Source organism: Gorilla gorilla, chromosome 1 (assembly GCF_029281585.2).
Source record: "Gorilla gorilla gorilla isolate KB3781 chromosome 1, NHGRI_mGorGor1-v2.1_pri, whole genome shotgun sequence".
Lineage (NCBI taxonomy): Eukaryota > Metazoa > Chordata > Mammalia > Primates > Hominidae > Gorilla > Gorilla gorilla.
Window position 1 is genome coordinate 173,344,580 of NC_073224.2, and position 25,623 is coordinate 173,370,202.

General features: G+C 38.6%; 1 protein-coding gene across 39 annotated transcripts in view; it reads right to left on the reverse strand.

The window, feature by feature from the left end:
- The window catches only part of SGIP1 (SH3GL interacting endocytic adaptor 1), a 216,292-nt gene that overhangs the window by 98,644 nt on the left and 92,025 nt on the right, over positions 1 to 25,623 (reverse strand). For 17 of the 39 annotated variants that reach the window (XM_063697917.1, XM_055350332.2, XM_055350291.2 and 14 more), the window contains 5 exons: positions 24,904 to 24,967; positions 17,851 to 17,875; positions 11,135 to 11,191; positions 8,109 to 8,163; positions 7,223 to 7,398 (listed from right to left, as the gene is read on the reverse strand). In XM_063697917.1, coding sequence (XP_063553987.1) covers positions 7,223 to 7,398; positions 8,109 to 8,163; positions 11,135 to 11,191; positions 17,851 to 17,875; positions 24,904 to 24,967 — 377 coding nt within the window. Of the gene's footprint in view, positions 1 to 7,222; positions 7,399 to 8,108; positions 8,164 to 11,134; positions 11,192 to 14,928; positions 15,001 to 16,780; positions 16,865 to 17,850; positions 17,876 to 24,903; positions 24,968 to 25,623 lie in introns of all 39 variants that reach the window. The other 22 variants (XM_063697907.1, XM_063697898.1, XM_063697857.1 and 19 more) reach the window with 2 other exon arrangements.

A 25,623-nucleotide genomic window follows, 5' to 3' on the forward strand; every position in this document is an offset into this window, starting at 1 on the left:
AAGTCAGAATGCAAACTTAGTTCTGACTTACTCCAGAGCACAATATCTTAATCAGTAAGGAACAAAATGCTTGTAGTTAAAAGACACCTTCTCAAGGTAAGCCAGAAGGGATTATTGGCTCTCTGAAAAACAAAAATAAAGGAATCCATGGGAGCACATTATAAAAGGAAAAGATCACATCAAAGATTAAACCATAGTATTTGTCTTCTCACTTCCACAAAAGCCATGGGAGCCACAGGTTTTAAGGTACCTGCTGAGCACAGCACATGGTGCAGATGTGTCAGACAGTGCTCCGTGTGGGATTTGGAAGGAATGGAGATGTCCGTATCTGAGACCCTAGGAAGGGTGAGCAAGCCAGGAGACCTAGAAATGGAGGCCAGAGGGAATGTGGACTGCAGAAGACCAATCAGGAAAACTGAAGTGAAGACAGGCAAGTGTTTGAACCACAAGAAAAATTTCAGCTTCTCGTTGCTGCTAGATGTTGTTTTCTCAGACTGTTCAGTATTTCTGGTATTAGGTCTCAGTGCCTGCTACATGGAGGGTGCTCAACATATATTTTGTGAAATGATTTGAAGGGGGAGTTAGAAATAAAGTCAATTATCCATGATGCACAATGAAGTGTGCCATTGTGAATGTTAGCCTTCAATAAGTCTCCCGAAGAAGTACCATATGCATTCAGGGGATGTTGATGGTACTCAAAACAATTTAGGTATGCTTCCTTCTGGAATTATCTTCAAAGGGCATCACAAAAAACACCTTTTCCCAGTTTGATGCTGAGGGTAATTAATGGGTAATTAATTACTGGTCTTGGCTCTAAATTACTTTTGGAAATTTGAGTTATTTATCACTATTAATGATATTCTTTAAAATGTGCCCTAGGCTCTATAGCAATGAGACAATCTTTACATGTAGCTTCTATTAGGAGTACTTTACATACATTAAATCATTCAACCCTCAAAATAGCCCAATGAAGTAGGTATGGGAGTCACCCCATTAATAGATGAAGAAACCAAGGCCCTGGGTTTGCAACATACCAAAAGTCATCAACTAAAAGGAGGTAGAACCCTCTTGTTTGAGTAATTGGGACATCATCGGAATAAGTGTCATTTCTTTTTCCCTCAAATTATCTTAAAGGGAATTGTATTCAGTTCAATTCAATTGTATGTTGAATTCTGACTTTGGTTATTTTTGTGTGTGTGTGTGCATGTGTGTGTGTGAAGTCATATTTCCTTATAATTCATTCCTGCACTGATTATTTTATTTAGCCTCCTTCAAAAATTATTTTACTCTTTAAGAACAAAGCCATTTCTTGTATGACATAATGGAGGTTTGCTTCTACCCTAAATGTAAGGAGTGTGGTGTAAAGGCAAGCAAACCACAGAACTCTTCATGTTGCATCTGTCTCTATCTCCTCCTTTAGGGAGAGTGGTCTTTACACTGCACTAGCAGAAAGAGATGACCATGGCAACAACCACCCTGTAAGGTAGCTGTTTGTTTGTCCCATTTCAGACAGAAAGAAACTGAGACTCTCACTGAGGTTTAAGTACCTTACCTAAGCAGTACTGCTAGCAAGAGGCTGAGGTCAGGGCTGGCACTTTTCCCACTGTACCTCAGTTCCTTCAGGGGGTATGTACAAAGTTTCTGTTTGTGTTTAAAGAGAAATCAACCATAATTGTCCAAGATGGAGAAAACTAACTTAAAAGTAGTTCCTCTAAAAGGCGGATCAGATTTGGCTCAGAATTAAAGTCTGAGACAGGCAAGAGAATTCCAAGCTGCTTTAACAGAATTCTAGCCTTGAGATGTAGATACATTTTAACCCAGGACATGAAAACACAGTATGCTGTTAGGTCAGAAGGCTGAACATGGGGAAGCAGAGCATGACCCTCAAAAAAGGAGAAGTGGTTTTTTTAAAAAGAATCTAGGTTAAGTAATGAAGAAACGAACAATTGCAGAGTACCAATTACACATCATGTACTGTTATTAGGATCTTCTGCACAAAAAGTCCTTAAGGATTCTTATCATCCTTCCTTTACAGTGGCAGAAATGGAGGATCGGAACAGTTATGGGCTTGTCTAAGGTTACACAGGTAAAAAGTGGTCGACCTGGGCTGGGGCCCAGGACAATCTGAATCTATGTGATATGTGCCTTCTGTTACTACACACCGGCTTGTGATTAACCCAAAATTCTAGAATAAAATATTTAAACAGATAGCCAGAAAGCACTTGGAAAAGAAGGTGATAACCCTAGGTGCCAGCGCAAAGAAACAGGGCAAACTGAACCTATCACTCTCTCTGATAGGGTTTCTGGCCTGGTAGATCCAGGCAATGCCATAGACACCCCAGGTCTCTCAAATGCAGTGTTGTTCTGGAAAAAAAGAATGAAAATATGTGCCCAAGATTAGGGCACAGTTAGGAGAATCATTGTGTGGTGAACAAAGGAGGCTGAAGGGTGTTATCAGTGGATGGTTGTAAAACTGGAGGGTGGTGACATGCCATGGTTCTCTGTCCTTGGCCTGGTTCCATTCATGAATTTGTTCACTCACTCACTCACTCACTTGCAAGCATTAATTGAATGGCAATGACACACTAGGCCTTATGTCAAGAACAGAGAATTTGGGATGGACACCAAAATGCACCATGCAGAATCTTCTTCAGAAGGTTTCCTTGCACCAGTTGCTGGGAGGGCTATTGGCAGCCTTCAACTGTCAGCACCTCAGGATCTGCCTCAATTGCAGAGAGCTACCTCACCCAAGGGCATGCCCCTTCCTAGTGTGGCCCACATCAGAGCACTGACTGGTTGAGCAGTATCAAGGTTATTCATCTTAGCCAAACTCACACTAACTCTGAAGGCTCCTACTAGTTCCTGAGTTTCCCTGGGATCAGCTCAGGCTGTTGTTCGTTGTGTAAAACAGCTCAATTTCTCCCTCTGCCCACCCCACATCACAGGTATTAAGTCCAAGGTCACTCCTTAAAAAACATCTTGCACACTGAACTTGGAGTTGGAGTCATTCTGCTTCATGGAAAACTCACTGGTAAAAGAAGGGGCTTTACCCTTTGTTCATCCTTTAAAGAGTACAACTACAATCAAGGACAAAATTACATATTTGGTTTAATAAAAGGAAGACTTTTCTTTCAGCAATGGAACAGCCTGCCTCAAAAAACAGTGAACCTGCATAAACAGAGGGACACTGGAGTGTCTCTGTTCAACCTGTTGTTAGCTAACAAGCAGCAAGGTATCACTAGTATTTATAAATTAGTGATTAGAAAATTATTTTAGAACATTCTGGATTTAATAGGTACTGGGAATATTTTTAAACATTTATGGGAAGAAATCCCATTTCCTAATGAACTCTCTGAACTAATCTGAGACTACTTAATTCTAACCTTAAGATGCAGATACAATATAATTCAGGACCCAGTGGCAGAAACTGTCAAAGTCCACCAATAGCCATTCGTTCTTTTGTCTTTCAGTAATAAAACCCCGAATGTTAGCTGGCTCCATGTTTATCTAGCAAAACACTACATTTTCCAGACTCCCTTGCAGTGAATGTGTCCATGTAATTAAATTGTGGTAGTGGGATCTGGGTGGTAGTGATGCGCGCAACTTCTGAGTTAAACTCTTAAAGAAAACCACTTGCTTTTTATTTCTTCTTTCCTCCATCCCAAGGCTGGTACATGGAAGTACTTGCAGTGGTAAGGCAGCAGTGCTACTCTAGGAAAGGGGAAGCAATAATGCAGAAAATTCCTGGGTTTCTGAATGACCACTGGAGTAAGACTCTTTTACCTCTGGATTGTCTATCAGCTTTGACTTTCACTTGGGAGAGAAAGAAACCACCTATATTGTTTAAGCCATTATTATTTTGGTCTCTGTTAAAACAGCTTAACAAATATTCTAACTTACACAGATGCCAAATCAACCTGACCAGATGTCAAACCTGGGTGATGTTCATTCTTTGCCCTGTAAGCATGGTATCTTATCAGCAGGCTGGAACATGATAAGAAAAAGAATTATTATCCTTTACCTGTGAGTTAACTCCTGCATTAGCCTTCTGCCTTTTTGGTGCTCTGCCTTGTCCTGGCCAACATTATATTTTATTTCTATATCAAAATCAAGGGCTAAGGCAAAATCTGGACTAAAATTTTGTTTATTTGTCTAACTGTACAGTAGGATTGTTGCCAGCAATTAAAATATTGATTTGTCTTGCTGCTGACACTTTGTCTTGAGAAGTAAATTTCAGATAAGTTTATATTGTATATACAAATAATTATATGATTCATTCATTCCTCCCATTTCATTTCATTCGTTAATTTGACTGCCCAATATATATAGCAAAACTATTCAAGATAATAAAACCAATTCATGATAAAAGAGATCAAATTGGTTATAGTTCATGGATACATATTAACAAATAAATGAAAAGAATAAGTGAGACACGACTTCACAATCTTAAAAACTTCAAAAGAAACATAAATCATAAGTCCAACGTAAACCATTGTTATGAATAATTTATTATCTGAAATTTCCTCATTTCTATTAATGTAATGATTGATGCTTTGGTAGTATAAAAACCATAGTTTAAATAAAATATTCTGATATATCATTAACTGGTGTAGACCCTATTTCCTTTTTAGTGCCTGAAGAAAGTATAGATGTATAATTGTCTGCTCTGTTGGCTGGAAACATGAAAGTCCAAAATCATTGTCATTTTGATCATGGCACCAGCTGGATTTTAGGTTATTTCTGCTTATCTGGCTCTGGAGAGGAAGTGCTGCATATGTCATTTATAAAATATATGTACATGGCTGGGTGCGGTGGCTCACACCTGTAATCCCAGCACTTTGGGAAGCTAAGGCGGACGAATCACCTGAGGTCAGCAGTTCGAGACCAGCCTGGCCAAAGTGGTGAAACACTGTCTCTACTGAAAATACCAAAAGTAGCCAGGCGTGGTGGCACATGCCTGTAATCCCAGCTACTTGGGAGGCTGAGGCAAGAGAATCACTTGAACCCGTGAGGTGGAGGTTGCAGTCAGGCGACATCATACCATTGCACTCCAGCCTGAGCAACGGAGCAAGACTCTGTCTAAACAACAACAACAACAAAACTATCTATATCTATATCTATCTATATTTACACACGGGTTATCAAGGAGAGGGCAAGGATTCTAAAGCCAAGAATATGTTTTCAGTTACAACCTCTCTTTAAACTCATGTACATCCAGAAACCTGCTCACCTTTTCCTAAAGTAGTAACAGCTCACTCTTCCACACCAACTATGAAAAATTATAAATATTTAGGAATCACAAAAATAGGAGATCCAGGTTCTCACATTACAGGGAACAAACTGGAGGTGTGGGTGCAGGAATGGGAGCTGAGGGTCCCTTGGTCTGTGGCGTTGTTGGTTTGCAGAAACAGAGTAACTCCGAGGTCAGTCTCTCTGGGTGTCTCCATCTAGTTTTCACTCTGCTTCCCTTAACATTTTTTCATCAGAATCTTAACCACATCATGTCAATATATTTCCTTAAAAATAGATGTTGAGAAGAGCTTAGAGTAAACCACCACATTTTGCTGCATCCTTAGCAATGTATCTGGTTGGAGGAATAGCTACCAGAAAACTTAGGCATACATATTCCATTCAAAAGAGGGAATCTCTTCCTTCCTGGATTCAGCTACATTCCGGCAAACATCCACTATGTTTCTGGGACTGTGCCGGTACATTTGCTTTCACATAAATGTGTTCACTTAATCCTCTGAACTTGCCTTCTTTTACTTACCCCAGGTAGCTTCCAAAGGGCCAGTTTATTACACAGAGAACAAACTCAGAGAAGTGAATAAAATAAACTGCACAGACATGGCTGTAAACTAGTTTTAGACATTTAAGGAGATTTTCAGTAAAAAATATTATTCAGTAAGTGAAAAATAATTTGAAAGATGCCACTGAAAAGTGAAAGAGTGTGCTTTTAAAATACCACCATTACTAGAAGTCACAGGCCAATATGTAACTTTAAAATCTGTACCTTCCATTATAGAAGGAAAAGAAAACTAATACATTTCATGCTTTCCTTTTCAAGAAGACATCTTAAAGTAGCAGGGGAGTATATGATTAAAAATTACCTTAAATATTATTTACTGTGGTTAGTTTCTCTTAGCAATCATTTTGGTTGTTACCAACAGTAGCGATCAAGTCCATTATAAGCATTAAACACTAAAGAAAGCATCATTATAGACATTTTTCATCCCAGGGAGGCAAAAGTTTATTCTCAAAAGATGGATGATTACAATTCATTTAGAAAGGTTAGTTGAGATGTTTCCTGAAGCATCTCGAAAATGGTTCAGCATTTATTAACTGCTCTGTTCAGGGGGAATGCTGTACGGAGATCACATCTCTCTAAAGAAGATGCCAAGAACATATTAGCTGCCAGTTTGAGAGCCTTCATCTGTTCCTCACAACGATTTTTAGAAAACAATGGTGGCATTTATCAAACAGAGAAAAGGCTGTACATGTTGGAACCCAGAATTCAGCAATTAAAGAAATTTAGTAGCTGGGAATTGGGGAATGAAAGTGCAAATTGTGCAAAAATAATCTCTTTTTTTTTTTTACCCCAAGTCTTAGCTTGTCTATAGGAAAATACCTACTTGAACAATATAAATAGGACAATACTCATATCTGAGGTGCCTTAAAGATGAGATTATTTAAGTCAATTTGATAATACAATAGAATGAAGGATATGAGTTTTAAATTTGTTTTAGACTATGATTTGGATTAGTTTTTGGTTTTAGAGCATAGCAACACAAAAAATAACCAGTTTCCTTCCATGTATTTTCATGAGGTGTATCATAGAAAAGGAAACTAAGATGTGTTTTTAAAAATCACTGTTAGCAAATCTGTGAACTTCATGTTGTTTCTAGTTGCTAAGTCTGCATGAGAGATAATTCTGGATAATCTTTTTATTTTTTTTTCTTTTTAAAGTGCTTGCAGGAAAATAAGTCAAAAGAAAATGTGGTTCCATATATTTTTCACCTTTTTGAAAAACACAAGGACTGCAATATAAAATAAGTACAATTTTCTCAAGCTAGAATGAGCTCCTTAGATTTATAGAATTCATGATATGGTGACCATATGCAGGCTTCAGTTTAAGGAGTTTCTGATCGACTTAATGCATGTAGGCAGAACATAGCCCTGTTCAATCTCACTAAAGCTTAACACACACACACACAACACTCACCACTGGTGATGGAGAAAGTGCGATGTTGCCTATTGATGCCTTCAATTCATCTACAGTTGCAGCATTCTTAAGAATGTCTTTAGATTGCAATGGTTTAATCTTGATATTAAATTTCTTATGTGATTCTTCTTCTTCTTCCGATTCACTCGAAGAATAAAAGTGCTTTCCTTTGGTAGGTAGAACACAGTTAAAGATACATAATTCTTTCTTCTACTGGGAGGCAACGACTCCAAGACAAGAGCAATTGTATATAGAGACAGCAAAAGTATCCTTAGATGGCAGAAAATCAAAGCAAAACATACAAAAGTAAAGGAGGAAGGGGTTAGAATTTATTCACCTTTCCTCAGAACATGATCAAGGATGGTGAATTTCAAGAAGCAATGGTTCTAATATCCTACATTTTTGCTGCAGTTGATCATTTGTTGTGTCATACTCAGCACACACAGACAAGCACATGTGAGCTTACTCATCTACAGAGAGAGGAAGGCTGCTTTATGAATGATCCTCGATGAGTTTTAAATGCATCAGTGTGACATGCTTTGCCCAGAGTTGAATTGTAGGGAGAGGACAGTAAGAGCTATTTTCTAGTCACTGTAAATGACAGTCATATCAGGGATTAGCGGACAGCTCAGTACCCACCATTTCCACAGTTGTTTTTTTTAGCACGTTTTTCTCTTTCTCCTCTCTCTTTTCTATGAATAGATTAAGGCAAAATGCCTGCTTGCTAGAGCTCAGGGTGTTCTCAGTGCTGTTTATTCATCTCTAATATTAGGGATAACAGGACTTGTGAAGATTAGATTATTTTATTACTTTTGTAAAATCTGAATTTATCCTACTGTTTTCTGAGAGTGAATGAAAATTAAAATAAAAAAATAAGAAAGGATATAGCCGGGTTCCTCGGGTCTGATGCTGTAGCCTTCTTCATCCAGCTCAGGTGAGTTCTATAAAACACAAGTGCACATGAAGTCATTATTATCCTAACAGTAATCAAGAAATTATTTTTTTCTAGAGTCTTCTATTTAAGGATATAGAAAAGTCTTTTCTTTTAGGAGATGAAGCTTTTAACTTTTGGAAGTGAATTCTGAGCAATATGTTTAGATATTTACTCAAGGATACATGGAGAGTCCTCCTACTGGGAAAATAAACGAGGAGGAATCAACTGTCAATGAAAGAAAGCATTCAAGCAGAATTTAACATGCATTTCCTGTAAGCCAAGGACTGTGCTAAGCAACATGGGTGATAAGAAATGCAGATTATTTGTCCTCAGGGAAATTGAAGTGTGTTTCGGTAGGTAAAAATTAAAAAGAAAATACAAAACACAAAACACCTGTGTTAGACAGGGTTCAAAGAAAGGGAAATTAGTGAGGTTTAAAAGAATCAGGGAGGTCTTTCAGGACAGACAGGAGAGGGCAGAGTAAGAGCTCCTTCTAGGTGGTAAGGAAGAGCCTGTTCAGAGACACCAAGATGGGAGTGGACACTGGGTGACTCAGATGGGGAAACAGAGGGGCAACAGCAAGGATGACATGGCTAGAGAAGAAGCTGCACAGCGGGAGATGGGGAGATGAGACTATGGACGCTAACAGGCCAGGGGAAGAGTTTGGACTTGAGGTAGCTACTGCAGCTTCTCAGCTAGGGTGGTGCATACTGAAAGCAGAATCTTAAGGAGTTCTGGAAGTATGTTCCAGGATAGCCTTGGGGCAGAAGAACTGGAGAAAGAAAAACTAATTTAAAACATGTGCATCGATTCAGGCAAGATGTGCTAAGGATATGGATCGAGTTATTGGTGGGATGGGATGAATCAAGGATGTTTGAAAGGATGGATTGTTGGTTCTTGGTAACAGATCAGTCAGTCATAGGAGAAAAAGCAGAGGGAAGGTTAAAGAGGAATCCAAGATTTCTACCCTCAAATTGTGGGAGAGTGCTGGTACTCCCAGTTGAACTAATTCTAATAGCAGACAACTAACATTTTTTGGAAAGAAGCAGAAAACATAAAAAGGCAGTTTGCATTGTTGGGATTAGAATGATCATATTTGGATTCTTATTATATGGTAAGCATTGTGACCCATATTTTACCTCACTGAACCACATAACAAGCATATGTGAAAAGAATTATCCCATTTGTCAAGGGGGAAAATAAGAGAAATCAGATGCCATTTCTCAAGGAAACACACCCAACAAATGTCAGATCTAGGTTTTGACCCCAGGTGTTTCAGACTATACCCTATGTCCTAGAGGGCAGGAAGATGAAGCATTTGTAGGTGGCCCTGTTGAAGTTGAGGTTATAGGTCTGTCAGTGAGAGACGGCAGAGTTGGAGAGTTAGTTTTGGGAGTTAATAAAGCAGTAAAAATGCCATAACCATGGAGAGAGAAGAGGGTCTACATACCATGGAAAAAGCCCCCATTAAAAAAATCTTTTTTATTGTCTATGTTTAAGGTGTACAATATGTTTTGATATGCATATAAATAGTAAAATGACTACTACGGTTAAATTTACATTTCTGTTACCTTCCATAGTTGCCCTTTTTATGTGTGTGTGTATAAGAGCACTTAAACTCTTAGCAAATTTTTAGTACATTAGATATCTAGACTTCATCTCACCTTACTGCAAATTTGTACTCTTTGACCTACTTCTTCCATTTCCTTTCTCTTTCTATCCCTGCTGACTACTTTTCTACTGTTTCTACGTATTTGACTTCTTTTTCTTTTTTGAGACAAAGTCTCTGTGTTGCTCAGGCTGGAGTGCAGTGGTGCGATCTCAGCTCACTGCAACCTCTGCCTCCCGGGTTCAAGCAATTCTCCTGCCTCAGCCTCCCATATTTGACTTCTTTTTAGATTCTGCATATAAGCAAGATCACACAGTATTTTTCTTTCTATGTCTGAAACTCACCATTTTTCGAGCATTTATTGTGGTCTTCCTCTTTTCCTCCTTCTTCAGTTCTCAGAGGTGCTTTTTTTTTTTTTTTTTTTTAATACTAGTGTACTGAGGTAACTTACCTGCTAAAAACCCGTCCCTGGCTTCTCGCTGCATTTAGAACAAAAGTCAAGTGCCTCTGTGTAGCCAATAAGGCCCAGCAGGGCTGGCTCCTGCCCCTCTCTCTAGCCTCGCATTTGTAATTATCTTCCATTGATCCCCTCTCAGCCACATGTTCTCTCCTTCCCAGCGTTTGTGATTTGGGTGCTTCAAGCACTGTCTCATTTCAGGGACCTCATCAACTCTGTTCCCTCTGCCTGCAATTCTCTTCCCCCAAATGTTCAGCCTGTTAGCCTCTATGTATATGTTAGGCCTTTGCCCAGAGGTCACATCCTTCCTGAAGCCTTTCCTGCCAAAATCAGGTTGACTTGCCTCTATTCTCAAAGCTTCTAAGAAGTAGAGCCAGGGCTGAAACACCCAGATTTAATATAAAAAAGCATTTTTTGAATAAATACTACAGGCTAGGCAGGTTACTGAAATGTTTTGCGAATAATTAGCTCCTTGAATCCTTGCAACAATGACACGTGGTAACTACTGACTTCTTTTTTGCTACCCAGCAAATAACTACTCCAAGGCCACACACAGCTGATATGTGTGGGGGCTAGATCTGGGTGTCCAGTCTTTTGGCTTCCCTAGGCCACACTGGAAGAAGAAGAATCATCTTGGGCCACACATAAAATACATTAACATTAACAATAGCTGATCAGCTAAAATAAATAAATAAATCACAAAAAATCTCATAAAGTTAGACAAGCTTGGACAAGATCTTAAACCCAGTTCTGACAGACTCTATTGTTTTTAGCCCCATCCTAAATATGCCAGACACTTCCTAATGACATGGAGAGCATTTCGCTTATTTCTAAGTCCTATTATAAGAATGCCTCAACTCATTTTTAAACTGTAAAATACTTAATAAAGAGAAACACTCTTCTGATACTCACATATCTTTCCCAATCAATTTCCGCATAAAATCCATTTGGTGCCCCATTGCTTTTCTTCTGTAATAAATTTGAAAATGAATTTAGAAGGAAAACATTTGAATAAAAACAAAGGAACAAAGAACATTTAACTCTTATCTGCATTTAGCAAAAGCTATCAAAATCCAGCACTGGAAAGACATGTTAGAGCAGTTTATTAAGGAGCCACATTTGTGTAATGGAATGGTAAATCTAGCTGCTGTGACACTGCATAAAAGGGCCTATGTACTTATTTCACAAAAGATTGTAGGATACTGAGGCACAGGGATATTAACGATGAACTGTTCAAATTTTATTCAATTACTGAAGAATTAGCAGCACCTTTATTATAATGGAATCCTCTAAATCTACAGGAGATATAGCCGTGTATATATGTATTTTAAATGGTAACACTTTTACCTCCATGCTGCTATTATATACAATTAGTTACAACATATTCAAAGAGTACTCATCCAAGTCATTAACTAGTCTTTTAGCATTTTAGCACTGACTCAATTTTTTTGTAACTACCCCCTTGATAAAACATAGAGTAAGTCAGCTCTAAATCAGTTCATTCAGCTCCTAGTTATTAAAAATAATGTTTTTTTCAAATGGCTTTTCTTATCAAATTTTAAAAACAGAATTTGAGGATTAACGGTGGATTTTTGTCATCCATGTGATCTGTGCCTCCATGAGCACGCATCATTGCAAGTTTACTGGATATCAGCACTACTCTCTTCTTAAAGTTTTCTTTGTCCCCTAGTACAACCATGACACATGGCCACAAGCACTTGAGCAAAGATGTGGCATCACCCAAATAGATATTGCCAAGATTTTCTATGTCTTGTGAGCAAACGACAAACACAAATCACGTTGGTAATGGAGGGTTCATTCAACATTCTTATATTTAGCACATGGAGCAAGGGTATGTCACTGTGCATAGCAGATCTCAGAACAACACACATCAAATGGTGATGCATGGGGCTTGGACACAGGACCTCTAATTTTGCAATAACAAATAAAGGCCACTTGAACTGCAATGTAAACAACTAATACCCAATTTGACAAATGGGTGGAGAAATTAGATTGTTATGTGTGCACATAGGATCACTAGATAACCCAGAATAAACATTATCATTGAATAACAGTGAATATTGACTGGGCATTCTATGGACTAGCAGGGCTTTGGCAAGGGTGAATAATGCACAAGAAATAGATAATGTGTTCATCCCCTCTTTCTTCCAATATACTACCACTGCAGTAGAATTTACAAATATAAGAACTGGGCCATGCCTCCACAGACCAGCATCCACAGACATAAGGTCTGTGACCATCTCCCTCTTGGTCCCACTTCTGACATAGATTATTTGTATGCAGACTACATCATTTTAATCTTCCCATATAATTGCCTTCATTGAATTAGTGCTTCAGTGGTATTTTTTCTACTTTGAACAAAGGTCTTTGTAAAACCTGTCATACAAACTCTGCCTATGTGTACGTTAAGAAGCCACTGTTGAGAACTGGTCCATTACATAATGTACCACTTAATAAAAATTATTCTCTCACTTGGGAATAGACAGGGCTCCTATTTTCTCTTTATCATATTTACTTTCTCTTTTAATTTCTGCTTTACCAGTCTGTTTGTATATGACTTCTTTGCAAAGTGTTCCACTCCTTCTTAGAAAGAATATATAATAAACAAGTTCAATATAGACATTTAATTTATATTGACAGGAGATCAAAAGGACTAAGCAGTTTCCAGAGAAGTAAACTCATGAATTTTGTGATCTAGGATTGTTACCCAAAACCACAGATTAGATAAATTACTGAGTTCAAAATTTTCAAAGTTCTACAGTTTGCTTCCATGATAATCTCATCTTTGTAACTAAGGCCCTTAAAAACCAAGATGGCTTATATGTTCAGCTAAACAGTTTATATATATATTTGTGTGTATGTATGTGTGTATGTATATATGTGTGTATGTATATGTACACACATATATACATACACACATACATACATACACATGCATATATATAAATAGACATACACAGATACCTACACACACACACAGATATATACATATATGTATATTTTTTTTCTTTCCTTCCTGACAACATATATCTAATACTGTAGAAAGAAAGGTGAGTTCTAAATTTGACGATCTAGGTAGAGTGAAAATTTCCCAGTTTGCATGAAAACCAAAGGAAGATTGAGATAAAGGGAAAACAAAACTTGTAGAAATTTTTTCTTCAAAAATAGGGACACTTTAAAAACGAATACTAAAAACAAACAACAAATCATAATACATTATTTTCGGCAGATATTCAACACACACACACACACACACACACACGGCTTTATTAGAGGAATTTGGTCTCAGTTATGCCAGTGGATCCTTACAAATATCTTTGGTTTCCCAAGTGAAAATTATCAAGTTAAAGTTAGGCCAGAGCCTGGATGGAATTCTTCTGGCTCAAACCCAAGAAAAAAACAATTCTTTGTTGGTTTAACCATTGAGAAAGGTGCAACTGTAGTACTAGTAATAGTGAAGATAATGAGTCTATTGATTTTCAAATGGAAAACTTTCAAGAAGAAGAAGCAAGGAAGAATATCAGTGCAGTGGGGAAACACCACTTAAAAATCAGGCTTAAGAGTGAAGGAAATATCAGTTAGGCACCAACATATAAACAACGATTTTTCTCTTGGAATTGTAATTATATAGATTTTTACCTTTTCCTTTTTTTTGTATTTCTTAAAATTCAAAAATCCTACCTTAACATAAGTAACTTTTATAACTTGAATATGATTATTATTTAAAGATAACTGAGGCTCACAGTGATGCTAATCATGTCTTCATAGGTATTTTACTTTGGTTAGGCATACATTATCTGTTCTTAGATAATATGATGGGCTAAATAGATAAATATAGTGACAGTTAAGTTCAATTATACATTCATCAAAATTCTCAGTTTCCATTGGGAATGCCTCTGGCTTTCAAGGTCAGCTCATGGCCAGGTAATGATCCTTGGGCGGGGCGTGTTAAAGGTACATGATGTACTGCCTAAATATTATCTTTTCTCCACTGGGGTAGACTTGACTCACTTTGTAAATAATTCTATAGAACAGCACGGCCCAATAGAAATATCTGTGAAGATGGCAATGTTCTACCTGTGTGCTATCCAAGATGGTAGCCACTAGCCACAAGTGGCTATGAAGTACTTGAAATGTGTCAAGTGCAACTGAGGAACTGAATTTTAATTAAATAGTCACATGTGGCTACCAAATGTACAACACGGCTATAGGTACTACAGAGTTTGGGCTAGGGTCAGCATCCCCGACTCAATGTCCTTTGGTCAAATACACTGGCTCCTACAGATCAAGTTTCTGCCAAATTCCTGATGTTATTGAGATAGTGCTTATCCTAAGAAATGACTACTCAATTTATGTGGTGATATTTCTATTATAGCCAAAGGCTTCTTTATAGATAGTAGATTCTTTTTAAAATTTGAATTCCTGTCCTTTCTCGATGAAACAGGTAACACACATCTTTTATGTGTGATCACTCTTTAAAAGTATATTCAGATGTCAGTCCATAAAGTCTATATGGTTAATTTAAAAATTGGCCCCAGATATTCAAGAAGTCATTTGGAAATACCTAAGAGTTTTCTTAAACAGAGTAAATGAAAACTACTGTGTTTTCCAAATTTTAAATTGGGATTTTACTCACTGTTTTTTATAACCCTTTGGAAATTTTAAACTAAAATCTGTTTCCTTACCGAAACTTTTTTTCCTCCTTCACGCGCACACTCTGCTTTGCTATTGTAGGGTGGTTCGTGTGGGCTGGGCTGCTGGAATTGATTGTTTTCATGTAGAAAAAAGTGGTTAAAAGATCTGCTTGTTCTTCAAGACACATATAAAGAATTACATGGAGTCAGCAAACATACCATAGAAGAAACCATCTCTAGGCCAAATCATACGGCCTACCAATCTTGGCAGGGTTCCTTAAGCAAAGAGTGGACTTTGGGGCCCATAATGAGGCTCTATTCAGCAGGCCAGCTTGGTTAGGCCAAGAGAAGAAGGGAGGAGGAGGAAGATATGTCCCAGGCACTAGGGACCATGTGGATCTATTTCTCATACAGGCAGCATTTAATTTACACATAGAGAACAGGCACAAGGACACACAAGAAGAGACTGAATAAAAATGTTTGTATTTCTAACCTAAGTAGGAAAAGTTCAGTTTAGCCTGGATCAAAGCCTTCCTGTGGGTCACAAATACATACAGCACACACAGCTGATAGCTCCAAATCTGTGCCCTTTCCTGCACACCTGTTCAGGGTGATAAAAAATGACCTTCTCACAGCAAAGGCTATGACCCTGATGTTCCAAGTCTATGTGTGGAGGGAAACTGGAACTGCTTGGAAAAAAGTTAGTTTGCCCTGCATAAATTAGAGTTTGTGTCTAGGTTAGGATGCATTGTCACACTCGGACACCATGACAGACAGCTCTGCCAGTGATGGGTACATTCAGCCAGTGGGGAGCAAGGCCCACCTTCATGCATGCAGCCCTGCTGCGAAGCCTCTATAGGTTAAACCTCAGAAGCATTGTCACCAGAGATGAGCTTCATTAGATTTTGAGAAACTGGCATTAAATAAACAACAGTACATTAAAGCTTGTGTTTACCAAGTAGTTTATAAGCATTAGGTAGGTGCACCACCACCTGTAGTTTGTGGAACTACATTAATGAAACCACACATTTCAACACTTGACATTCAAAAGGCAATAATTTGAAAGCTATATCAGCCAAGCAAAAGTGAACTGGGTCTATAGAAACAAGGGCTGAAGGAAATCAGTCTGAGTTTGAAGGAAAATCAGGTTGGTATCTCTGAGAACTGAATGCAGACAGAAACTCAGTTAGCACTGGTTTCCAAAATTCAGTGACCATAGTAAAGGTGGAAAGCTTGGAGAACATTTCTAAATGGTAAAACCAGCAGCTGGCTAATAATGTCCAATTACCTATAAAGCCTGTTTCTGAGGAAGTGCATTTATTTTGAATGTAGCCTTTTCCAGAACAGGTCTGCGTTATTTCCTAAAAAATCAAAATTAACTAATTTATCTTTCCTAATAATCATGATCAGTGATATTTATGGCATTTCTAATTAGGTAACAAAGTGGGCACAACTGCTAATAAAGAACGTCATATGATTTGGAATGGTGAAGGACTTGGGGAAGTCAGGCATGAAGCCCTGCCCTGGGGGGATGCGTCCCCAGAATGACTGCTGGGTTCATTAATGCAGCACATACTCATCATTGCCTGCCACGTGTCAGCTGCTGTACCAGGTACCAGGGTGCACATTCTACCAGAGATTTAAACTGGTGCTGCTCAGAACACAGAGAATAGTGAAGCAGCAAGGGGGCCTTAGAGACAATGAGCAGGGGTTTGGAGAAAGAAAATAAGGACAAGACTGAGAGTGGCAGAGGTAGAGAAGCAAGGAATAGCAATCCAGTCTGGGAGCAGCAAGGATAGAAAGCAGAGTAGCTAACAGAGCTTTGCAAAGGTCAGAGGGGACCAGAGAACCCAGGGAGGGGACCAAGCCAGAAGCAAAGAAGAGACACAGAAGCAGAGAGTACCTGAGACAGAGTTAACGAGAGGGCTCTGAGCCAGAAGCAAGAGGTGAGGAGAAGCTGAGTCTTCTGGGTCTTTTTTTTCCCCTGCTGAATAGAGCCTTGATTATAGTGTTACCCAATGTCTGATCAATTTCAGTCTATTTTCTTAACATTTCATGGTAAGAACCACATGAGAGCAAAAGGCACCCCAAAGCTAAGAACCTTGAGTCAAGTGTGGAAGGAAAATTCCTGCTATAGCTGCAATTAACACCCCAGTTTATGTATAATATTGTGAAGGGTGATTTAAAAAATTTTTTAACCATCAGGTTTATTTTAGTTCCCACTCCAGCCCAATGAGCCTAATGTAAGTCCATTTTTTTTTTCAGTAACAGCTGTTCTTTTGAACCTTCTGAATAGGCATCTGATTTAGATTTGAAGGAAGTCATTTTAGGAGTCGGTGCAGACTCCCGTAAGCACAACTCGGATAAATCTAAGCCCATACACCACGGACTTCTTTAAAAAGCAAGAATTCTGGCGGCCAGCAAGGAGTCAGAGTTAACTGTTAAATCTAAACCCAGTGGACACATTTTCCTCTTTCAGGCTGTAAATTCAGGCTTAAGTGGTTTTCAAGACCATCTCCTACTTTTGAATTTAATAGAGAAAATGTATCTGCAGCACAACTACTAAAGGGGAAAAGCTTCTTTCAATTTTCTTGGATCTCAGCTTCATTACAACTTTGTGGCCTCTGTTGGAGAAAAACATTCTCCCGTAATGAGCTTTTACATCATTAAATTGGAAATGAAATAACAGTTGATGGGAGCAGCCCCTGCGTGAACTGTCTGGCTTGTGACCCACCATCTGTTTTCCTGCCTGCTCTGGGGCAGGGTTTTAGGTAAATGCCATAAATAAGTCTAGCTTGACCAAGACTATGTTTATGTCCCATGCAATTAATATAGAAAATTCCAATAGTGAGAGGTCCAAAAAGTCATTCAAGCTATTTTTTTCCCTACAGGAAAAAAAAAGGACTTTGAGAAATTTAAACATAGCATATATTGAAGCACAAACTCAGTAAAAATGGTTATTTAAATACTTACAATTCCATCTCTATCTGGTGAACCTCTGTAACAAAAAGAAATTGATAGCTATTATGATAAGGAATCATTCTTGCCACATAGACTAAAGTACAACAGTAAGAACCAATAACCACCATCCTCCCCTTCCCCAGCATTCCCACCCCAGTAAACCTGGCTAATGAAAACTAAATCAAAACAAATTGGTTGAGTGGTATTTAAGTGTGGGGTATGTGTATGTGGGAAGGAAATTCTCATTAAAAAATTGCAGCCCAAAGCCACATGTGGGAAGGGTAGTGCCTTGGTTCATTTTTGAGAGGAGAGTTTATTAAAGAGACTCCACTCTAGCTGGCTCCATTTAAAACTATCCCACTCTAGCTGGCTCCATTTAAAACTATCATGAGGCAAGTAAACCAATTTGCTCTCTCATCTATGTATTTTTAAGAGATGGGGTCTTGTTATGTTGCCCAGGCTGGAGTGCAGTGGCTATTCACAGGTGCAATCAAAAGCGTACTACCCAGCCTTGAACTGCTGGCTCCAGCAAACCTCTGCTCCAGCCTCCCGAGAAGCTGGGATTGCAGGAGAGCATCACTGAGCCCAGCCGTTTTATCTTTTCTTCTGCGAATGGTCCTGAATTGCCTCCTAGATGAAAAAGCTTCTGTGGTATTTTTCAACTTTATTTTGAGAATTGGTACTTTCCTCCATATTTCTCTGCTTACCTCTCCTTCCATTATAGAAGAGCAGGAAATGGAGAACAACATTTTGCTAAATGTCTCCTTCTGATGACTAAAACCCGGGGCAGCTATTCTATGGTGGCACTATGCTGCAGTGGTCAAGAGCAAGGGCTTTCCAGTAAGATGAAGCTGGGTGTCCAAATAGTTCTATGACCTTGAACACTTAACCTCTCTGAGCCAGTTTAAATAAGGTAATATATAGAGAGAACTTACAATAGTTCCTGACACATGGTATTCAAAACTGTGAGTTGATTATAATTTCTTTTCTCTTCCAAGATGTCTCTTCACTAGGAACACAAAACTGCCCACTTACAGCCACACTGGACTTTAGGGCAGTGTAGGAGAGGTATTAGAGGTATTTTGGAAAACTGGATGAGAAGAGCAGGGGGAGAAACTAAAAGGTAGCCACAGTAATTTTATAACTTCCCATTTTAATTCAGTTTTTAGGAGGCTAAAACATACAGCGATACGTATTATGCTTCGAAAGGGAGCCTCATTATTTGGAAGAAAACCTTAATAAGTGCTTGAGGTGAACTTTGATGTCTTGAGGAGTTTGGTGTGGGGTTGGAACCATTCTTCAGAAGGTGCAATCAGGTAAGAAAATTATTGCTTCATGGCAGGGAGCCAGTGAGGAGAGAAAGAGAGAGAGAGAGAAAGAGAGAGAGAGCAATGCAGAGAGTTGGTAGGATGCCATCTGGACTCCAAGGTGTGATTCCCTTTCCCCACCAACATCCCTTCAAAATTAGCAGAATATTTTACTTGGATTATAATACACTTGACAGAGTGCATATTTTTCATAACTAGTGAGTTCTGTGTCCACACAGATGCAGAGGTGAATCAGTGATACAGGGACAAGAAACAGAGAAGATTCTGATATTGAAAGACCATGGGAATTGACAGAAATCTTGAGACTTTTGGACATTACCTGGATGTCGAAATTAACCAGTTTGAAAAAATTTTATTTAAAATAGAACGATAGGAAGAATCTTGGCCGACAAAAGTGCTTGTAATGAGCCAGGTGATTGGTTAGGACCAAAGGATAAAAATAATGAAAACATATTAATCTCAGAGAGAATGAAACGGGTGAGTAAATCCAGTGGGTTATCATGGTCATAGTAAGCCCAGGCTAGCAGGAGAGCACTGAGGATAGGTACCAATCCATACTCATCAAAGCCAATTCTCTTTTTGTATCTATATACTGAGTCAGTCTTTCTTTTTCTTTTTCTTTCTTTCTCTCTCTCTTTCTTTCTTTCTTTCTTTCTTTCTTTCTTTCTTTCTTTCTTTCTTTCTCTTTCTTTCTCTTTCTTCCTTCCTTCCTTTCCTTTCCCTTCCTTCCTTCTTCCTCTCTTTCCTCTCTTTCTTTCTCTTTCTTTCCCTTTCTTTCTTTCTTTCTTTCTTTCTTTCTTTCTTTCTTTCTTTCTTTCTTTCTTTCTTTCTTTCTTTCTTTATGGAGTTTTGCTCTTGTCACCCAGGCTGGTGTGCAATGGCACAATCTCAGCTCACTGCAATCTCTGCCTCCCAGGCTCAAGTGATTCTCCTGGCTCAGCCTCCCAAGTAGCTGAGATTATAGGCATGCATCACCACGCCCAGCTAATTTTGTATTTTTAGTAGAGAAGCAGTTTTACCATGTTGGCCAGGCTGGTCTCGAACTCTTGACCTCAGGTAATCCACCTACCTCAGCTTCCCGAAGTGCTGGAATTACAGGTGTGAGCCATGGTGCCTGGCCAATATACTGAGTATTTCTTACTAGGGCTTCAACTTACTAGGACTTAATATCTCCACATATGAGTAATTCTTACTAGGACTTCAACCTCTGCTAACGGAGCTGGGAGAGAAGTGATTGCATCAACTTTTGGGTAGGATGTGTTTAGAGGCACTGATCCATGTGGGGATGCCTTTGGGAACAGCAAGAAATAGATGCGGCAAAAGCTCGGAGATTGGCCTGGCTGTGGTGTTGCTCACTGTGAATCCAGGTACAAGGTCATATCAGTAGGGGATCTTAAATGGGAGGCATTTGACCTTATGCTTATTGCAGCTGTTGGGATGGTCTTTCACAATTTTTAATCAGAGAAACTGTGATTGTACATAGCAGCACTGGAGTCCTATTCTGATCCTTTGTCTTCTCGACTGATGGAAATGTGGCTCATGTGTCCTGCGGAGTCAGTCAGCATGGTGGCTAAGGGCACCGGCTCCAGTGCCAGACTGCATGGGATCAACCAATGTCGATTTCCTCGCTGCAGAAGCTTGGGAAAGTTACTTCACCCCTTTGTTTCTCAGTTTCTTCATCTATAAAATAGCCATCATAACAGCATATATCCCATAGGGCTATTAGAGGATTCAGTGGACTAACATAAGTGAAGAACCTGAGACAGTCTCTAGAACATAGTAAATGCTCATTAAATGTTTTCTAGAATAATAATTTTTATACAGTATGACCCAGGTTAGGGAGTGAAGAGATTTCAGCAGCCTCAGACACTTGGGCATGTGTTCTAATTTCACTTTCTAACCCCCTCTAATGAGGTTTTATATTGTATTTTAAAATAATTTTTTTCTTTTTCATGGCAGACTTATTGTATTTGCTGACTTCTATTTTAAAAAGAATCATCTACCATGGACTTTTGGCATCTATATTTTAAAGTTTCAGTTACCTTTTGTAACTACTGTCTTTTTTTTTTTTTACCCTCCTATCTGTCTGGATTTTAATTCTACCCATTGATATCTTTTCTTTTGGGTGATGAAAGCACAGACACTGATTTTAGACTAGAATATGGCCTCCAAGTCTTAGTTTGTGGGTAGCCTTCAGAAAGTTACTTAACCCCCTTTGGCACTGATATTTCTCTTTAAAATTGATGTATTACTGCTAACCTTATTTAATTACTAGGAAGACTAAAAAGGATATCAGCGCAACATATGTCCTGCACAGGGCCTTCCACTTAGCACAAGCTCTCTCCCTTCCTCTATCAGCTGCTGTAATGATGACCAAATCAGGAAACTCTGGTCCTAACCCCACTGTATATCTTAGGAGGTTCAATCAGCTGAAGTTGGTGCTGGTGTGTCTACCCTAGCAGGTTGCTGAGCAACCCACAGTGAGTTGTAGCAGCCCTGAAAACAGTTTGCATCAACAAGGCTTCAATGATCACAGAAAAACACAAGCATTTACTAAAGCTGAAGGGACAGCAAATTGCTAGAGTGCTTTCCCAACCCCTTTGCATTTATGATTTCTTTTCTGAGAATGATATGTGATCCAACTACAGAGTTCACGAAAGCATTAGGGAGTTCATGAAAAGCAAAGGCTTATACTGAACATACTAAACAGCTTGTCCTTTGACCATCACTGATGGTGGAACCAGCTTCAGCTATTTTGCTATCACATAAGTAATTTGGGACTCTCAAATGATAAGAAGTTAAGGAAGGATACTTGGGATTCTTTAAACAAATGTCTTGTTAGAGTACCTCAGAGAGATATTGGGCCTCTACCCATAGCTGTGAGGAATAACTCAGCTATTTTAATAACTTTAGAAATGATGATGGAAGAGTAGTGCTTTGGCTACATGTAAATTAGTTCAGCCTGCCCTGTAGAGGTTGTTCAACCTTTTCTCTCTTGAGAAAGCTTTTTTCCATTCCAACTTTCCTCACATGCCAGAAATCTCTGGTGCAGTCAATTACAGACATTGTCTTCATTCAGAAATGGATTTGGTTTCCATTAACGATGTTCTCCTGAGATCCATCGAATAGTGTCCCACAAAACACCTGGCACTATATGAGTCCTATAATGCCTTCCCTTATATGACTCGTATAGTGTCTGGCCCTTTAGGGAAATTTGATTCCATGTAGTGTAAATTTCTTTGTTGTTGTTGTTTACAGGTGTGGAAACTGAGGCCCAGCAAAGTAAAGGGTAATTCCCAAAGCCATGGAGTTTTGGCAATGCTGGGACTACAGCCCAGGTCTTCTGATCTAGTGAAGGCATCATCACATATTCTGGGTGGTTAATGATTACAAAATGGCAAGGGAATATACATCATGCTGCTATAAATACACATGCACACGTATGTTTATTGCGGCACTATTCACAATAGCAAAGACTTGGAATCAACTCAAATGTCTAACAATGATAGACTGGATTAAGAAAATGTGGCACATATACACCATGGAATACTATGCAGCCATAAAAAATAATGAGTTCATGTCCTTTGTAGGGACGTGGATGAAGCTGGAAACCATCATTCTCAGCAAACTATCGCGAGGACAAAAAATCAAACACCGCATGTTCTCACTCATAGGTGGGAATTGAACAATGAGAACACTTGAACACAGGAAGGGGAACATCACACACTGGGGCCTGTTGTGGGGTGGGGGGAGGGGGGAGGGATAGCATTAGGAGATATACCTAATGTTAATGACGAGTTAATGGATGCAGCACACCAACATGGCACATGTATACATATGTAACAAACCTGCACGTTGTGCACATGTACCCTAGAACTTAAAGTATAAGAAAGAAAATGGCAAACTTCTTAAGAAACAATGTAAATTATATAATCCTCAGAAAAATATTGCTAACTTAATTATTTAGAAAAATTTGCAGGACAACAGTAAATGTAATATTCTTGAAATAAATAGTTACAAAAGAAAATGCAAAAAGAAAATATAAGAACTTAACATTTGGCATCTAGACAAAAAATAACTTTGTTCGCCCAATCCTTTGCACTCTTTGGCTTAAAAACTTTCAAGGTTTCAAGGTGGCCCACTGCCTATGGAAGTAGCCCACACACTTCAGCCTGGTACTTAAGGCCCTTCCTATCTGGTCCTGATCTCCTTTCCAGCCTGGCCTTCCATTATCACATTTACCTGTAACCCCAAGTAGACAAACTGCCCCATTTGTCTTGTCAGTAAATGCCTAGTGGACTTTTCTACCTTTCTGCTTTTGCTTTTGTTGTTCCCTTTGCATGAAATACACATCCTCATCTTCTTGAAGGCCAAACTCAAGTCTCCTCCCCCACCCTGAAGCATCACTGATCATCAACCCAAATATGAGATTTTTCACCCTTAAATTCCCATGAAATCCCATCTTAGTTGCTTGTAAGGAACTTACACATACTAATTTGTGTCAGTAATAATAAGAGTACCAGCAACTGCCATTTGCTGAGCATTTACTAAGTATTAGGTACCATATTAGTCATTTCAAGTATGTTACCTCATTAGTTGTACAAACAATACTTTAATTTATGTAGTAGATATTTTATCTCATGAATCATAAATTCTTAAAGGACAAGGGCCCAGGGAAATACTCAGGATCTTGTGATAAAATTTACGCATGATAAAAATATACAGAATGAAAAGCTAAAGGTGAGAATAAATGTGGCTTTCTTCATTTTCACCTGTGCCCATACAACCGTTGCTTTTCCCATTTTCTAACTTTCTTTCAGAGATTCTAGCCAAATGAGGGGTATAATGGGCTCGATTCTGACGTACAGCAAACTACATCAGATCTGCATTTCTACCTGGTCACAACCACCTGCAGCTGAATAGTTGTGCTCTCCCTACACTGGTCTTGGGCTGGAGTCTCAACTTCCCAGCCAGTGGACTTCACATATATAAGTTACCTGCTTGGCTGCAAAAGGCAACTGAGGTTTTGTATCAGAGCTCAATACTTCTGCAGGAGAATTCAAGATGGTCAAATAAGTGGAAGGAAGTTCATGGAATGAAACTGTTATATCACTGGACATTTTCAGCATCTATCAGTGTCTGTGGGCAATTAATTCTCTTGGATATGACACTTAAATATGTAAAAGCATCCCCACAGTTGTTTCTGGCATTTGTTTCTTATTCACTGCTAAATATCCAATAATTCCTGAATTCTGTTGGTTGATTTACAATTTGGCTTGTACAAAATCTTGGCATCTCAAGTAAGAGCTTGGAGATGTTATCTAGTCTACATTTCTGTTTCTGGTTAGGTCTAATCTATCCAAACAGGTGTTTTGTTGTTTCTTTAGTTCAGATTGTAAGGTCAACCCTATATGTGGAAATGAATTATTTTTATCCTTCATAAAATAACAGTCACATTTTCTGCCTCCTGAGACTGCTGGGAAGTGTAATGATCAAAGAAAGAAAGAAAGAAAGAAAGAAACACATGATTAAAAACTGAACACATGATGAAAAATTTTTACCTTTTTAGCATAAATCTAAGAACTGTTTATATTGAATAATCACAATTTACTCAGAAATGAGGAAAGCAAATAGTACACAATATCCGAGAAAACTGTGGCAATCTTATATTGACTGTGATAAGAGCATCTCTTATGCAAATAGCTTCTTCGAGGAGGCAAACTCCTAAAGTACATACGTAGAATCAGTGTCCTTTTCTTTCTTCCGTATTCCAAAGGCCTTCCTTGTACGTTTTTTCAATCCTGTGGGAAAACAGCAAAGGGTCAAAAACTCTCTCAGCAACATTCAAGTGAACATATTTTGAAGGTTGTAACACACCAGTTAGACTTAAATGTTTAGAAAGCAATGAAGTTTCTGAAGTTGTATGTAAAGGTATGTGTGTCTGCATGTCCATATGATTCATTATTACATTTTTCAATAGTTATTTATCAAGGACTTCATACCATAAGTTCTTAGCACTATAAGCAACATAACGATATATGGATACATGGGTATAGAAAAGATTGCAAGATTTTCTTAGACTACTGTTGTTCATCACCCATATTGGGGTTCTGCCAAGAAGCCAAATCACAGATTTAGAAGAATAGCCATTTTCAGGTTAGACATATTCTTTAGACTGGGATAATGCCAAGAGATGGATCATGTGGCCCATGCCAAGACAACTGCACAGATCTGACACATCTTTGTGTCTCGTATTCCCATCTTATCTTTTACTGCTTCCTCCAGTCTGTGGCTGCATTGAATTATTAACCATTCTCTGAACACACCCCAAAATTTGCACTTCTGTGTCTCTTTCTTTCTTGTTTGGTCCTTACTTAAAGTTGAAATGCTTTTTCTATTTTGTGGACGTTTAGAATTCCAATTCATCCTTTAAGGCCCAGACCAAATGTCTCTCCTT